Raw genomic sequence first — 16132 nt, 5'->3', positions numbered from 1 at the left:
CCTTGTAATCTTCAGTTTCTCTCAGAAACTGTTGTGAGCTATCAACGGTGGAGCAAACGGTTTATTCCCTGCAACGATCGTTACTTCCTAACCGTCGAGCAACCACTCGACAACTGTGAGTCCAGTTCCCACATGGTATTATCCCAGCTAGTATTAGAGTTCGTTAGGGAAGGAACGAAGGAGCAAAGATCCAGAAAACCTGAAGCAGATGTACATCTGTTAGTGAGACTCGACCTTAATTATGTAAAATTTCATCGCTCTACTACCCCTTCTAACAGATATCCCTCCGGTGCAGTGTACTTACATTGCGTGCACTCATGGTCATCGGAATGATGAAGAAGTTCCTGCCACTTTGGTATTCGGGCAAGTTCCCTCTTCTGAGTTGTCACGCTAAGAAGGACGGCGGATGACAGAGATACCGTGACCATAATGCAAGTGACATGAATCTGCGGATTCAGTTGATACATGAGGTTGCCTCTCAAAAGATTTTCTCCTGTCTTGCAAGCCTCCGACGGAGCTCGAGTGCTTGGCGATTCCGTCTCCCCCGTGAACTACGAGCTGTAACTACTAGCTCTGTTTGCCTGTATGGCTTTTCTTATGCGTGCATCTATGGTTTTTACTTTTTCTTTTTTTAAGCAAAAGAGGTAAGGCGCATTCTGCTAAAGAGCGAGAAGCATGCTACCGACCTGCGTGGCGTGTAATAGTAGTCTGTATAAGAACGAAGTATGTGTGTAGCGCGGACAACTGGGAAAGAGATTGAGTGATAACCTCTGCCTCAAGTTGCAGCATGTAGTCATCCACACAAGCATCATGTCCATGAAGCGGGCTTCATGTTGAGCGTCAGGGACCGGATCTATCTAATTTGCCACGACGTGCGTAGTAGTATTTCTACGTAAAGGTGTTTCCATGTTTGAGAGTCGCGGCATACATCGGCCCTCAGTACTCGATCCTAGAGGGCGAAAAAAGAAATAGACCTGTCCCTCTTTATTAACTGAAAGACAGACACTTGATTCACTCAACATAAAACGCATCGAGCCTCGCCATCCGCCCGCCGCAGCTGGTCTTCAGCGGGAGCTTTCTTCATCAAAGACAGGATACAGCTATGTACGCGGGAATCGACGAAGACTGCACTGTACGTAACTTGACCAAGACTGGAGACAAAAAAATAAACGGGGCAGTTTCCCACGTATGTAACCCTCGTGAGCCATGTGTGAACCGTCAACGTGTCAGAAAATCCGGCCACCGGAGAGCCGAATACTTGCATCAATGGTTAATGCACCTGAGTTGCGTTCGCCTGGAGTTCCTTGCCTAGCCGAGGTATTATTCGTTCTGCATGTAGCTGCTGTTCTCCAGATTACCCTAACCAAGTGCTGCGACATACAATGGACCACTGCAATAAGAAGCTCAGAAAATGTTGAAGTCCTTACTGTGATAATTACTACTACTATACTGCGATAGGCCCTGTGGTCTTTTGCTACTAGACTCATAAATGTACGCAGCAGGAGTACAGCTGCTGACTACCTAGGTAGGGAGGTATACACAGTAAGGGAGGCTTCCTCCTACTGTAATATCGCGGATCCGAACTGGACCGCAGAGTCTGCCAGTGGTCATAGGTCAGAGGTCGTCTCAAGTCCAGGCTGGCGGGCAATGACCCGGGAGTGCATACCCATTAGAGTACCTCTAGCCTAGGTAATTGTCATAACCACTTACAAGAATCACTTGATCATTATTTGTTACCTAACTATCAGCGCCTAGCAAAGGACGGTGTTAGAAAACATTTTATCAGGTACTCATATAGTGCATCTAATCTAATATCGATATAATGATGTCCGCGCGCATCAAAGAAGGGCTCAATGCACTCAGTGTTTAACAAGCAATGGAAGTACTAAAGTCTGTACAATGACACTCTCTACCTCACATCCAGCCATCAGACCACTTGCTTTGCTTCTTCTTGATACTACATTCTATCCTATGCCGTACAAAGCCTCTGGCAATCTTAAGCGCTTAGAATGATAGGGAAAACGTATATTTGTGTAACTATCCTTCGAAGTCGAGCTACTTGTTTGTACCTGGAGGCAAAAGAACATTAGGTTCATAAGAAATCGAACTTGCAGGAAGAATAGACTAGCATCTTTACTTCTTCCCTCCACCATCAAGCCACTTTTAGTCTCGCTGCGACAACCAGGCAATTGCACACAAAGTCATTAAGTTTGGGAGGATTCAAAGACGTACTCATTTCCCCAGACGATTGGCCTTGCAGTGCACTAGCAACTTTAGCCATGGCCCGGGGATCCATCTGTGTTGAAACATGAACTCGACACCGGCAAACAACTGAATGACTATCTCGTTGGTCCCCGACGTTACCTCATTTCCGTATAACACCGTCCAGCGTAAGAGAGATATATGAAGTGTGTAAAATGTGCGTGTCGAAACACTGTAGGATTAGCACGCCGTGGATTGCCGGACACTAAGAGAACTGTTACCCGTTCCTACTCACGCATCATCCTGGCGCTATCAAAACCGAACTTGCCTCTATGCATGCATGCTCATTGCGCTGCACTGTGTAGATGCCCTTCTGCGTGTCACTAACCCTGGAGCCCAATCCCCTGGTCATCGATCATTCTCGGTACCTCTACCGTTGCGGGTGATCGTCCCGTCCATGCCCTATCAAAGTGCTGCGTCTGATCTCGGCTTGAGATCGGATCTCTTTTGTAGTATAAATTCTAAGACACGAACTACAAAATAGCGTTATTGCCGCCAAGCGGATATCGAGCGTGGCACCATCAAATACGTTCGTGGTCGTAGTGAAGATCTGAGATGGGAAACCACGATTGCTCAACTGTTGTATTCTCTAACCATGCATATGAGCTGTATAGCAGTGGCACCTGTAATGATACCCGAACCTGCTCGTCCGAGACACCCTTTTGGCGTTCAACACTCCAAGGAATAAAGCTCGCCCAATACTATGCCGAAGGTAGCTCTAGTATCTGTAAGAGATTTGCCAAAGGCACTAGCTAAGAAGAATGAAGAATGAGGGGATCCCATTGGCCTGATTTCTCACGTACAGCTAATCCCGCCGTGCATATGTATGCTTCTTTCGCACCGAAACTGCCAGGTTCAGTGGGAAAAAGCGGTATGCTAAGGCTAGTAACACAGATCATTGCCAAGATTCCCTAATCCACAACAAAAAGAGGTACTGTAGTGTGAACAATGGTTCGTGCCTAAGAAAACCCATGGCCGATACTTGTCAGGTCCTAAAACCGACCCTCGGACTAGTGCTATGCTCCGCGCCCGTAGACCGATAAGCTTTTTTTTGTTATTTTGTTTCTTTGCAGAAATGATGAAGGAAACGCGTCCACTTGATACCGTGGAATCGTATACGCTCTCGTCAAGATCACCGTGACTCAGTTGGGCTGGCTTCGGAGGGGGAAATAGTACGCTGGCATGGGCTCCAGATGCCAGCGCTTGATGCCCTTGTTCTTGAAAGCCTCGTCCCACTCTTGAGTTAGTTCCTGAGGAATAGGCCAACCATGCTCGGTGCTTCGAAGGCGCATGCGAACCAGATGGCGCTGAGTAGATGCATCCTCTCCGTTCACGAAGCCCTCCCGACGGTGCAGAACAGCCAGATTGTTGATGAAGTGTATGTCTCCAGCCTGGGTTTGGATCTCCATCTGAGACGCCTTCGCGATGGCCTCAATTGCATCCAAAGCCTCCACTTGACGAGCAGTCAAGGATGGCAGATGCTGAGGACGGGGATGGGCCTGGTTCCCAAGAAGAGCCGCTCGGCCAAAGTTCATGATGAGCTTCGAATCTTCGTAAAATATCACCGGACGGCATTGAAAGCGGGGCCTGAGTAGGGAATGTTAGATGGAGTCTTGATAACATGAGATAAGTTTGTGTGACGGTAATCACTTACATGGAGAAGGGCCAGTCGCTGCGCGCCAAAGTCCGAATGATGTCGGGTCGAGTGGCAGCCAAGACATTGTAGATGGTGTACGCAGAAGCAATGATACACTTGCCCCCAGTTGCAGCTGTGCTCCTCGTCAACCAGCTGACAATATCGCCAGCCTCCTCATTGTGGAAAGTCTGCAACAAAGGGTTAGTCAAATTTACAATGGCCTGCCACTATTGCGTTGTCCACTCACGATGGACTTGTTTGAGTGGCGATGATGCTCAGCAGCCTGTTTGGTGCTGTCATCCACAACAATGTGCACTATTCGAGATGTCAGCCACAGAGCATGATGAATGCCACCACAACGTTTGACTAACCGAGCATGTTACCGCGCTTGTCTTGTCGACCGCGTTGCTCCGCGATGTACGATTGGAGGCCCATGTAGGCCAATGTCAGGTCCTCAACAGAGAAAGCTGCGCGATCAAGGCCCCGAATTACGCTAAAACCCTTGCCGAAATGGACATCCTGTCCAAGTGCTCTGAGCTTCAAACCGAGCGTGGGAAGCTGGAAGGTATTCGGCTCGACGAGATAACCATCCTGGTCAAGAGCTGTACGCGGTCAGTGTGATGACCAAGGAACCTAATGGGGAGCAACCTACATTTGTATTCGGCAATAGCCTGCTTGACTTCGGCCAAGTCAGTGCCGGTCAAACACAAGATGTACTTGGATTCATCGGCAAAGTCAGACCCAGTCCAAGCCAACTTGGATCTCAGTTCAGACGGAAAGCCGCTAGGAAGAGCCGGGGCCTCGGCATTGGTTGCGGCGGCAAAGGGGAAATCGTTGTTGCCAACGATTGGAGCAATAGCCGCGGCGAGAACGGGCCCAGAATTGACTGAAGACATCGTGCAGGTAGTCGTCTGATAGGTGGGGTGCTTCGTGTATAGCTGCGCGGTAAATGTTAGCTTCAGGGGTGCCCTTGCAAACATTCCCAAAGAATGCCACTCACCTCAGCGAGCCAATGTCTATTTCAATAAGGCAGGAGGAAGACTTGCGACTCACGGTTCCCAAGGCAGGAATATGGCACACACTTGGTGGTCTGGTGGACGCTGGGTTGTTGAATGTATGAACTGAAGCAAGGACTCGGATTGTCGAGACCTTGGAAAGCTGGAAAGTCACTTTTAAGTTGAGGTGAGATCGGCTGGTTGACAAGATCACGAACAAAAGATTGAGGAGATGTCTGGCCTTTTAACTAAAAGCCGGACTGGCTTTGGATATACGTAACACATACCTAGGCAGCTCCTGGTCAAGCTTGAAGTCCTCTTACCAGGTCAATGAAAAGGAAACAAGCCTCGACTCGGTCGACCGCGCTAGCACTTAGGAGCTTGACAGGAGGATTTTCTGAACTCGAATACGGAAAGAGACACGAGTCTCGTCATGGCTTCCGTCGACGATGGTGCAGGTACGGACGGTACCGTTGATCACCGCGATGCTTCTTGCCGACGACATGTTGTGAACCAGAAGGGTAAGTGCAGGCCGGTGAAGCTGTCAAGGTCGAGTTCATGCCACAAGCACAGTATATGAGTTGGTGTCGAAGTCAAATTTGCCGGAATTGGAGACAGCAGTGGATCTCTGAGCTGCCGCTAAGAAACGAAAGAGAAAGAAGTCGCTGACAGGGATGCGGGTAGGCCCTATAAGGTGTACAGTTTCCCCTGCAAGAGGGTCGTGCAAGGTACCTACCTAATGACCATGTTGATGTCAGTGAGCTGGGCATGGGTGGCCGATAGGTTAGGTAACCTGGGGGAAGTAGATAGTACACAACAACATGGAGCCTACCTAGATAGGACAGAAGCCTGAATGTAACTTCTTGTTTAGACATCAAACCCAGAGCCATGGTTGGGGACATTGCGGGACAAGGAAAGCCCTACGGGTTGATGTCGAAAGTGGCGTCCCATCCCTGGTCCGGGGCCACCACAGGACATGGTCGGTGGTGACATGGCACCTTCACGCACACTTGGGCCACCGTAACCTTCCTGGCATCCGCGGTGACGGAAGGGCTAGGCTCAGCTGGAAAGGACATGCAGCGCCAGATAGGAATTGCATGGGTTTGAGGTTAGTTGTAGCTCAGGTGTAGCAAACATTCCCAAAAAGTCGAAAAGAAGAAAAGGAGAGCAATACATGTCGGCATGAGGTGACTAGAGCACTCTAGGCTACATGGTAATGTGTAGCCCGGAACCGGGGACCGTGCAGGAACCGGCCATGGCGGCTCTCTCCCGAGGCGATACACTAGGTATAGGAGTACCCGGTAAAGACGGGGCCGGGCTTCATGTCCCCAACAAAGTAGCGTAAGTGACATGCGAGAACAGGCATTGTAAAGGTGATCATCACATCAAACATTGCTAGGAAGAGTTTGCCGGGGACCGGATGAGAGTTTCCACTTGCCAGCTGTACCTACCTTAGCATACTTAGGAAAGTAGGTAGTCAATGGTGGCGAGCCGGAAGTAGAACCTCACATCACAGGGCCGGCGCAAACCGTGATGGACCTTCGAAAAAGAGCCGAGAACGAACTCGACCAGCAGGCACGATGCACACGACCGCCGAATATCTGCGGTCGTTGCGCTAGCCCGAGCGACAAGCTGAACACACAATTATACGATGCACACTTGCTGCCGTGATTCGCAAGTCCGACTACTCAGAGTTGCCACATCGCCAAACTTGAAGCAAGAGAGACCCAGCTGGGTGCAGATTAACGTTCGGTGAGAAACAAAGACAAGGAAAGAATGAGGACGAAAACTGTGTGTCCCGACAACCAGTGGTCGAACCTGTCGGTTTGACTCGGCGTCAGTCCCGAAGGAGGGACAGAAAATGAAGGGACCATGGAGGGGACTTGATGGCCATTGCCTTCCCGCCATGTTGTGTGACTTGTGTGACCCGAAATACAGCTGAGCGAGACTGAGCCAACTTCAACTAGGGCTGTAATATGTGAGATAGTTGAAAGCAAAGGCTCAACGAAGGTGACAGGTTAAGAATGATACCCCGGACGATGCTGGTGCCTCAGCTTGGGGCTGTCCAGTGGCCAAGTGGAATTGAGGACGACGACTGAAAGACGAAATGAAAGAAATCAAATTGAGGATGATTTGTACCATATCCTCCTGCATCGTACAGAAAGAAAGGATGTGCAAGTGTTGGTGTGTGATCGTTTGTTTGAGATGAGCAGCAACCGGTCCTGGTGTTACTCACGGTGCCTGTCTGGTCAACCTGTGCCAACCGGTGACCAAAATCTGTTTCATGGCTAACAAAAAGAGGACGTCATTGCAGTTCAGAATCTGGATAATCCACGCCAATCTTCGTTGGTCTTCAGCCTCCATGGGTGTGAAAACGGCAGGACCAAGTTGTCCACACTCGCCCTTTCCGAAAACCAGCAAACACACAGTAGGCGAGAGTATGGTGTGAGTGGTTGGCCTAACAACTGACCGAGTGACGACTAGGTTTGAGCAGTTAGTACAGGGTGCGATCACAGATCAACGGGTCACTGCAGGGGCCCGTTGAAGACAGCCGATGACACGAGTTATGCCTCATTGCTCGCATCTCATAGGTTTTCGCAAAGAGTAGTCGGCAATGAACAACGGATGAGAGACGACTCGCTCGGGGGCATGTCCGAACAATCGGTGCCTGATTGATCGTGTCGTTTTGGATTCAGCACCCAATTTTACCCATGAAAGTTGGTGAGATCCATGGCGTAAGAGGCCGGGTTGTTTTTCGTTGAACATATTGAAACTTGTTGGGCTAGCAGCTCACCATGCGCAGCCAGTCTAGGAGCAGCAGGAAAGAGTGAGTGTCCAATGTAGGTGCCCGTCTTGCTACCTAGCCCAATCTGGGCCAATCTTGCGTGGAGCCGTATTGAAGCATACACAGTGGTGACAGCGGTACGGTGCTTTTGCCATGTTAAAGGAATCGGCCGACTGCGTGGCCATGCCGCGGCGGACCGGCTTCTGCTCACACCATCAAGAAACAGGAGACACTTTTCCCCCCCTAGTTCGCTTACCTAGTTCCCGAGGTAGAAAAAAAGGGGTAAGGTAACCGGCGAGATCGTACCAGCTGGTGAGTTGACTTTGTCAGTGAAAGTTGCTCTCTAGCAACTTGAAATAGTGATACTCAGGTTGCTGGGATCATGTTTTCGAGGATTTGAACTGAATTGAGAGCAGCCAGGTCTCAGGATAGTTTGAGAGATGTGGCAGGCGTACAGCAGATAAGACTGCAGACGCAGAATTGCAGCTCACAGGATGGTGTTTAAAGTCCAGCTGAGATATGTCCCTATCTACTTGAAGAGTCGGCTTCATTGGATGGGCAGGATCTCGGGGCAAGATCCGAGTGAGGTGGAATTTGGGGATGGTGTACATGTAGAAATGGTCGCTGGGATTCAGTTGGAGGCCACAAAATGATTCCTTCAATCTTACCTGGCCGGATGCTGGAGCTTGGAGAGACCAGAGGAATGTGCAAACAAGGCATGGGTAGTACCTACCATGATATGTGGTGACGGTAGGTAGGTAGGTAGGTAGGTACCTCTAGGTAGTCGTCAAAGCCTGGATGGCATCGCGCATCAAAAGGCAGGGATGGAAGTTACCTCTAGGATGGAAGGACCCACTGGAGGTCTGAGAAACGACCCGCCCCCGCCCGGCCGCTCCGCCCCGCCCCGCCCCGCCCGCCCCGTGCACCCACACCACCCCAGACCCGCCGCCTTGCTGGGGTAGAGTAAGACATGCGATGAACGTCGCCGCGAGGAGCCGCACTGAAGGTGAGACATGTAGCAAACAACCTCGACAAACATTTGCAACTTACTTACCTAGTCCTGTATCTGGCTTGATGTACGTAGAGGTGCTTTAGCTTGACAGCTTCATCGGGAGAATGCATGAGTGCTTGGTGCTTGCTTGCGCTCACTTGAGACGGTAATCCATCCTTCCTTCTTGATTGAAGCAGATGCCATCTGTTCCGTTCATCCCGGCTCCATTGTTGTTCGATCCGGAGCACATGTAGACAGCTAGCAAACTATTGGTATTGTAGAGCGGCAAAAGAGAAGACACCAGCCTATCATTTGGGTAGAACATTTTCTGTGTAGTTCTGAAAAGTGGTTCTCTTGCCGTTTTGAGCTGTGATGAAGTGACCCCAGCGAGCCGGGGTTACCACCAAGGTGGAACGTTATGGATCATGTTGACGGGGATGTTCACAGCGACAGCCGACGATCCTCGCCGCATTCCCCGTCATCCTACAGCGGGCCCACGGGCCCACCCACCTGGTTCGCCTGATGTCGGGTTGTTCAGCCGACTGACCACCTCTGCCCCCCTTTCCTATATCCAGGCACTTGGTATGTAAACTACTTGACCGGCTTCATGCATTTCTCTTCACTGTAATCGTGGGTGGCAGGCCTCGAATGGCACCCACAAAGTCTGATACATACCTCCAGAAATATATCCGCCGTCATCGCGCAATCATCCGTCTTTGGACAAGTGGTGACACACATCACAGATGCGCCTGCATTCGCTGAAGCTCACAGCGGCAAGGAAGGTGCCAGGTTGCAGACCGAGTCCTGCGAGCAACCAATAGCAAAGGACGAATCACCTTCCGTCATTACTGACTGGATTGAACATTTGTGTAGACAGAGCAAGTATTTCTTTAAACCAGGCATGTAACTTCCACTTCTGTTTTCTACAGCATGCCGACACGATTGGACGGAGAGTCTCGAGTCATGCAAAGAAACGAATCTTCCAAAGTGAATTATTAAACCACTCAACCTCATATGCTTCCATATGGACAAACACCAAATTGAACGAATCATGCGAATCCATACCTATTTACACACTCATTCATTCGCCCTATTCCCTGCTTCCACTCTCAGCAAAAGAGCCAAAATCCAGCGTTCTATCGTCCTCTTCCTGGCCAAGGTACCTAGCTTGTTGCTCTTATCCATCCCTTACACACACCAAGCAGCTTAACAGCACGCAACACGCCCCCATCCGGGTGCGTCGTTTGGCCGAGAGAGGGGGAAACTTGGCCGGGATGTGCCAGGACAGGACAATCCAAACGCTGCCCTGTCCCACCTCTTTCCTTCTTTTACTTTCGATGCGCCTCATTTTCATCCCTCTAACACACTCACACGGGGGTGTCCGCAACGACCGCCAGTCCTACTCCTGCTTCTGCGGCATGCGATTGTAATGTAGGCTGCGTGCTTTCCCTGCGTTCGTCTCTTTCTGGTATTGGCCAAGCCCCAGGCTGCAACAAATATCCAGTTATCCAGCCATGGCATCGAGACAGCCTCCTCAATTTTCTACTTCCGCTCAGTTGCAGACGACACGACCTGTAAACTTGGAACCAACTCGTCGACGGACCGTGATAGCACACGACAACATATGGACCACCACTCGTTCGTTGGGTCAGTTACCAACCAGCATAGCCAAGAGCCCCATCACCACCAGCATCCATCCAGAGTCTAGGTCATGACTCGAGGTTGCCAGTTTGGCTCATAAAGCTGACTGACATAGTAGTACTGGTCCTCGTACTCTTCTCTCGCCAACACTTGTTCCCAATCTGATTCTATTCCAGGAAAAGAGGAAAAACAAAAGTTAGCCTCCAACTCGCATCCGCCATGTGTCCTATGTTTGAGATTTGGGGCAAGGTATGTATAAATGTATCTGCAGCATTGTAAGAGTACAACTCACTGTGTTCAGCTACTAAGTTCCGTGTCTCGCGCACGAATCGCATGGCGTCTCCGTCAAGCTCCGCCATGCTTTGGAGGTCTGGATCCTTGCATTCCGCAGAGAATGGGTAGATCGCGCGGTTGCAATAGTGGAAGTAGGCGAGAAGTGTATTTGCTCCTGTTTTTGTTTCATCAGTCAATGACGTGCCTGTCAAATATGCATCACATGGTCACATGGCCCAATAACCACGAACAAGGAAACCCGGAACAGTTGGTGGGCGGCGGCGGCCGCCCAAAATAACCAAACAGCATCGTGACACTCTGCTTCTAGATTTGCCCCGCTCCGGGGGAGAGGGAAATTTGGGCAAGTCAAGTCGGTAGGCAGCCAAGTAACTCACCAATGTTGTACTCTCTGACGCTGTCTTCCCTGGCAAATCGCCTCCCCAGGTTGTGTTTTTTGGCGTAATCTGCGTCGTGTTTGGTGATGAGGGCGATGTTGTGTAACAGGATAAACGTCACCAGATACGTGGTAAGCCATGTTCTCTGCTTCTTCTCCTGAGTCATCTTCTGCAGCTCCTCCAGCGTGTCTCGGCGAAGTTGGGGCTGGACCTGATGGATCAGGATGGAATCAATCTGCGCTCCCATAACCGGAGGCAGCGGGATCTTGCCGCACAAAGGACTGTCCGGGTCATCGATAATATTTTGCGGCATGCCCAGCCTCTCCTCCCCGACGATCTCGAACGACTTGGTTGTCAGCCTTACTGACATCCAGAGATCGAGAGTGCTCTTGATCAGCCTGCGTTCGGTTTCGTGCGTGGATGAGTGCTTCATAATCTTAATGGCAAGAGAGTATGTACGTTGGAGGAGCTTTTCCTTGCGCAGCAGGTAGGTGCAGCAGTTTCCCAGGGCCCGCTTGATGTACTCGTTGAACGAGGTCTTGGCGGATTCCATGTCGACGATAGCAAAGGCCGGGACTTCGGCTCGCTTAACCTCGCCGTTCTTGGAAACCCACTTTCTGTATAGGCTGTCGCCAGGCTGCGGTTCGAACTGACGGACCTGGAGCTCGATCCATTTACCGGTATACCCTTCAGTGACTCTGATTGTCCTCACTTCCGAAGAGGCCCAGTTTCCAATGTCATCTACCACGCTGTCTTTCCAGCGCTCGGTCCATTTGTGGTCCTTGACTTGACCAGGCTTGAATAGCTTGATGTCCATGATCTTCCAACGCAGGCAGTTCAACCGGTAGATCTTGGTGGTGTTTGCCGCAATCTTCTTGCATCCCAGGCAGGGTCCTTTTTCATTTTCAGGATCGAGGTTGCACTACGTAGAGCAGAATTGCATTAATGAGGGATGGTCCAATGACCGATGCGACAAAAAGTACTACTGACCCGAATTCGCTGCATTCGGCACCTGATACAGCTTCCAATTTTCCTGGTGTGAGCTGTCTGTTCACGCTGGTCGTGGTTCTTGAAGGGGCCACGTCTGGCTGAGATGGTTCTTGACTGGGGAAACATGTCAAATGCTGAGGACCGCTGTTTCATTTCGTATCTGATCGTATCATTCTTCACGCCAAAAGCTTGCTCGGTCATGTTATAACCTTGATGTGTGCCCGGCATACTTCCCGTCCGTCCATACACTGAAGGGTCAAGTTCAGCTAGATAGCTGCTTGAGATGAGTGATGTAACTGTGGGACTCCCAAGATGCGGCTGGGGCGGCCGAACACCAGCATTTTTCACTGCTGCACGAGAGCTGTCAGGCGAACCATCGTAGTTAGCGATTGGCGAAGTGGTGGGATAAATCATCTCTTCTCTGGCTGTCAAAGGCTGCATTCCAGTTAGTGGAGTAGGCTGAAGTGGCGGGTAACTGGCCAAGAAAGGATCCCTAATTTCTGGATCACCACCATTCCCAAATAGGTTTATCGGATCTGATGGTACAGATGTCGAGCTCATGGAGACTGGGGTGGTAGGCTGAAAGGATGCCACGCCATCAACCATAGCTGGTCTGACACCGCCATACTCATGCTGTGTGGTAGGTGGGAGGGGTGAGTATTCTGCAGCCACAGTCAGAATTGCGGGTTTACCATATCTGCCAACACCTGTGAACTTACCTGAAGGGCCGATAAAGCTTGAGAATGGCGGGCACAAGTAATCTCCGAGGCAGCTTGCTAATGGCCCGCCACTCCAACCTGGCGGGAAACAGCCAGGCTCAGCAGCAAAGGCAATAGAAGGTTTGCGGAACTCGTTGTTGGGATCATGATTTGATCGCCCTCTGGGTGGCGACTTCTCCTGGCTCTTCTCATGCCCAGATGCATCGTCCGTATATGATGTTGACATGGGGAGGGGTGGATTGAGACGTGGCCTCTTTTGGGAGTACGACTGCAGCTTGGTGAGTTCCAGAAGAGTGCCAACTGGGACCTCGAGACTCGGTGCGGCTTTCTCAAGCAACAACTGTCGCTGTTCTGGACGATGCAAGTTCAACAGATCGTAAAGAGACACTGTGATAGTCACCTCGATGTCGGGGGCCTGCCTAAGTATATACTGATTGTTGAGCGGCAGGTAGTTGTTGAGCGGCAGGGGTGGGGTCTCAAAACATCCGGGCGATGATCGATGAGGGAAGTCCTGAAGTACTGGCTCGGCAGGCGATTGCTCGGGACAGTAAGCCCGGCGCTTCCTTAAATTGGGGTTCTATACAAGCAACATCAATTCACCGCACATCGGATGAACAAGAAGGGCAGATGAGAGAGTGGGCGCTCAAAGAAGTGGTGCGTCAGAACCGGTGAGGCGGGCCATGGCAAACATGGGAATCGGGGAGGAGGGCTAGTGTAGGGGTATGGGTAGGATGACCCGGAAGAAGGGAAGAGTGTGAAGGCGTATGTATGTATGTAAGTATGTATGTGTGTGCGAATGTGATGGGGGAGTGTAAGTTTGGGAAACACTCGACGGTCTAGCTAGCAGGCACAGAAGAGGATCAGATATGGAGATCTTCATTCTGGGGTCATGCAGCCTACCGCGACCGGAAAGAAAGAAATTGGGTTTCTTACCATGGCGGATGGAATAAGACTGTGGAGGTATGTCTGACAGGGCGAGAAACACGGGCAAACGGGAATGGGTGGGTGTACTTTGTCGAAAGGTACCGCCAGGTGTGCCGTATTAGGTAAGGTAGGGTAGTAGGTGGAATAGAAGCACGGTGGAAACAAATGACATCCAGCACTATAGCACCCCGGTACCGCTGTGTAGACTGCAAGTAAGCAAGGAGAGGGCCGTTTCAGTACCAAGGTGTACCTAGGGGACGTTGGGGACTGAAGTGAGGTTGTTGCGGAGACCGGGCATCCTCACAGGAGCGCCATCGCCCCGGAGAGAGCAGGTCGTAACGATGAATCAATGGAGAGCTGCAGACAGCGTGACAAAGAGGAGCGAAGAGTGCAGCTGTGGGTGTCAGGACTGTAAACCGTTGAGATAGAATGAGGGAGGGGTGAGAGGAAAGAGGAAGGCCGATGGTGAGGAGTGGAGGTGCCGGTGAGGAACCGGAAGGGTAAGGCAACCTTGAAGCGAGCTGTCTGTGGACGGTAGCACAGATTTCTCGCTCGAGTGCCGCCAACCCAACGCCTAATTTGCCCGAGTAACAAAATGCTCTTCTTCTCCGACTTGATTTGGCCTACCACCAAGAGGCCAGGTGCCGTCGCAAAGAGGCCAATGTCTGCAGAGCTCACACAGATAGATGGCGGGCGAGTGGCCAAGCCTGTGAGCCGACGATATCCAGACAATGGAGACGTCCAACAGACAAAAACAGATTTCGACAGCAAAATATGCAGCTAAAATCAAGCCGAACTGCTCTGCTGTCCAGTTCCAGAAGTGATTTGAGCGACGATGAAGGCGGAAGCAAAATCCCGGAGTGAGCAGACGGGGTAGATCAGTCACCCCGCAGGCAGGTTGATCGATCTGACGACAGTAGATGGAGACAATGTGTGCGGTGGCCGTGAGGTAAATTGGCCGGTGAAGGCGCTATGCTGTGGTGTTCAACCCAGAAACGGCTTGGCCGCAGGACGGTGAAGAACAAACGGGGACCTCAGAGGGGAGGAGTCGCCAACTGAGTTTCGGGTGTTATCTCTACTGTGTCAGGCAGTAGGTAGCAGACAGTGGTAGATGGGAGGAAAGGTACTTGGGAGGAACTTTTTTGGCGCCTAGGTCGGCTTGTCCCACGGGCGTCGGCCAAGCTGAATCCCCAAACTTGTTGCAATGTCGTCCGGTGGAGAACCAAGAGTCGACGGCGGGGGTTTTCCAGGTTGAATGGACGCCTTTGTCTCGTAGTGGCAGTGAGGGATGAAATCGGTGAAGGTTTGTAGGAGATGAGGGGGGAGAAGAGAGATTCACCGGTCGCGGGGAAGACACGAGTTGACCACGTTTTCTGGCGCTCGGCAGAACCAACCAGCTTCCCGGCACGACCTACGTATGGCACGGGATAGGCAAGATCGGTGGACAGCTTAGATGACGCTGGAGGCTGGGCTGGAGCCTATCTACAGTAAAATGAGAGAAAGTCGGTAATTGGGACGTGAAGGAAAGGGAAACCGGAGTCGAGCGGAAAAACGCCCTCCGTAGAAGGCAAGCCGGCGCCCATAATCCAGGTTGCGCAAGGCCGTTGGATGTTGCAAAGAGTAAGGTTTATATGGGGTAAGGCACCATGGGCACCGACAGTCCAACGCTACCTCTGGGTAGCAACAAGCCCAGGTAGACCGGCGTAGACCAGGGTCCTGGACTTGACGATGTGGCTCAGACACTTTGTTCCCCCATCCAGTCTAATCTCACCACTCACTCCAACAGAAGCCGGCCCATCCTCTAGCCTCCTGCACGTCTGTCGCACAAATTAGGATCGCCTCCCGGTTCCAGGACGACCATTTTCCGAAGGCCGTCTCCGATGGCTGTAGCCGTTTGAGTCTCAGTCTTGCACACTTCTCCGAACACCAAATGCCCACAAGGACTGGACGCTGAGACGCTATATGGAATCCGCCATATGCCTCATCTTTGCAACGTCCATCTGACAGATGCACAAGAAGCATGTGGTTTTGGTACCCAGTCGCGAAAGAGCCCCGAGATAACTTTTTCGCAGACGATCAACGGGTGTGGCATGGCACCCTGAGAAGCCAAGGGTGGTTGCTGGACACCTCAACACTAGCTTGATGCAGGAAGCAGGGCGTATTGCACCAGAATCTTTGGCACAGGAATGTTCCCTTCCAGGCTTTTCTAGCCAGGAGCCAGGGCATAGCGGACCCTGATTGAGGATTCAGTAACGTGTAGTCTTCAGAATGTTTTTGTACGTCCGAGCATGATGCAAAGCTATCGGTCATATATTCCAGGCGTTGTCAACGACGAGGATAAGATGATAGCGGTTGACATTGGAGGTGACATGGTAAACAATGCTTACCGGAACAGCTGACTGACCACTTGGAAATCGGTTGTGAATAGCATCCTCGATCTGTCATTCGTCACCACACAACGCGAGTCGCATCGCATCACCTGCATAACCAGTCGTCGTCACCCAAATATCTGAGCACCGGC

At 51.2% G+C, this 16132-nt stretch overlaps 2 protein-coding genes across 2 annotated transcripts; both read right to left on the bottom strand.

The window, feature by feature from the left end:
• Window positions 1-3331: 3331 nt before the first annotated feature.
• On the bottom strand, window positions 3332-4794 carry NEUTE1DRAFT_91003 (uncharacterized protein; the record flags this gene model as incomplete). The annotated part of the gene is made up of 5 exons (XM_009857902.1): window positions 3332-3849; window positions 3917-4086; window positions 4146-4213; window positions 4270-4500; window positions 4551-4794. 5 exons carry the CDS (start codon window positions 4792-4794, stop codon window positions 3405-3407), a joined length of 1158 nt encoding a protein of 385 aa, XP_009856204.1.
• Window positions 4795-10373: 5579 nt separating this feature from the next.
• Window positions 10374-12920, bottom strand: NEUTE1DRAFT_126043 (uncharacterized protein; the record flags this gene model as incomplete). Its single annotated transcript, XM_009857901.1, has 5 exons — window positions 10374-10477; window positions 10603-10758; window positions 10979-11900; window positions 11969-12630; window positions 12688-12920. The coding sequence occupies 5 exons, from the start codon at window positions 12911-12913 to the stop codon at window positions 10374-10376; spliced, it is 2070 nt and encodes a 689-aa protein (XP_009856203.1).
• Window positions 12921-16132: the final 3212 nt, after the last annotated feature.

The sequence above is a fragment of the Neurospora tetrasperma genome, assembly GCF_000213175.1.
Source record: "Neurospora tetrasperma FGSC 2508 unplaced genomic scaffold NEUTE1scaffold_81, whole genome shotgun sequence".
Taxonomy (NCBI): domain Eukaryota; kingdom Fungi; phylum Ascomycota; class Sordariomycetes; order Sordariales; family Sordariaceae; genus Neurospora; species Neurospora tetrasperma.
The sequence above is the reverse complement of the archived record's forward strand: the minus strand, read 5'-3'. Positions and strand labels throughout refer to the sequence as shown.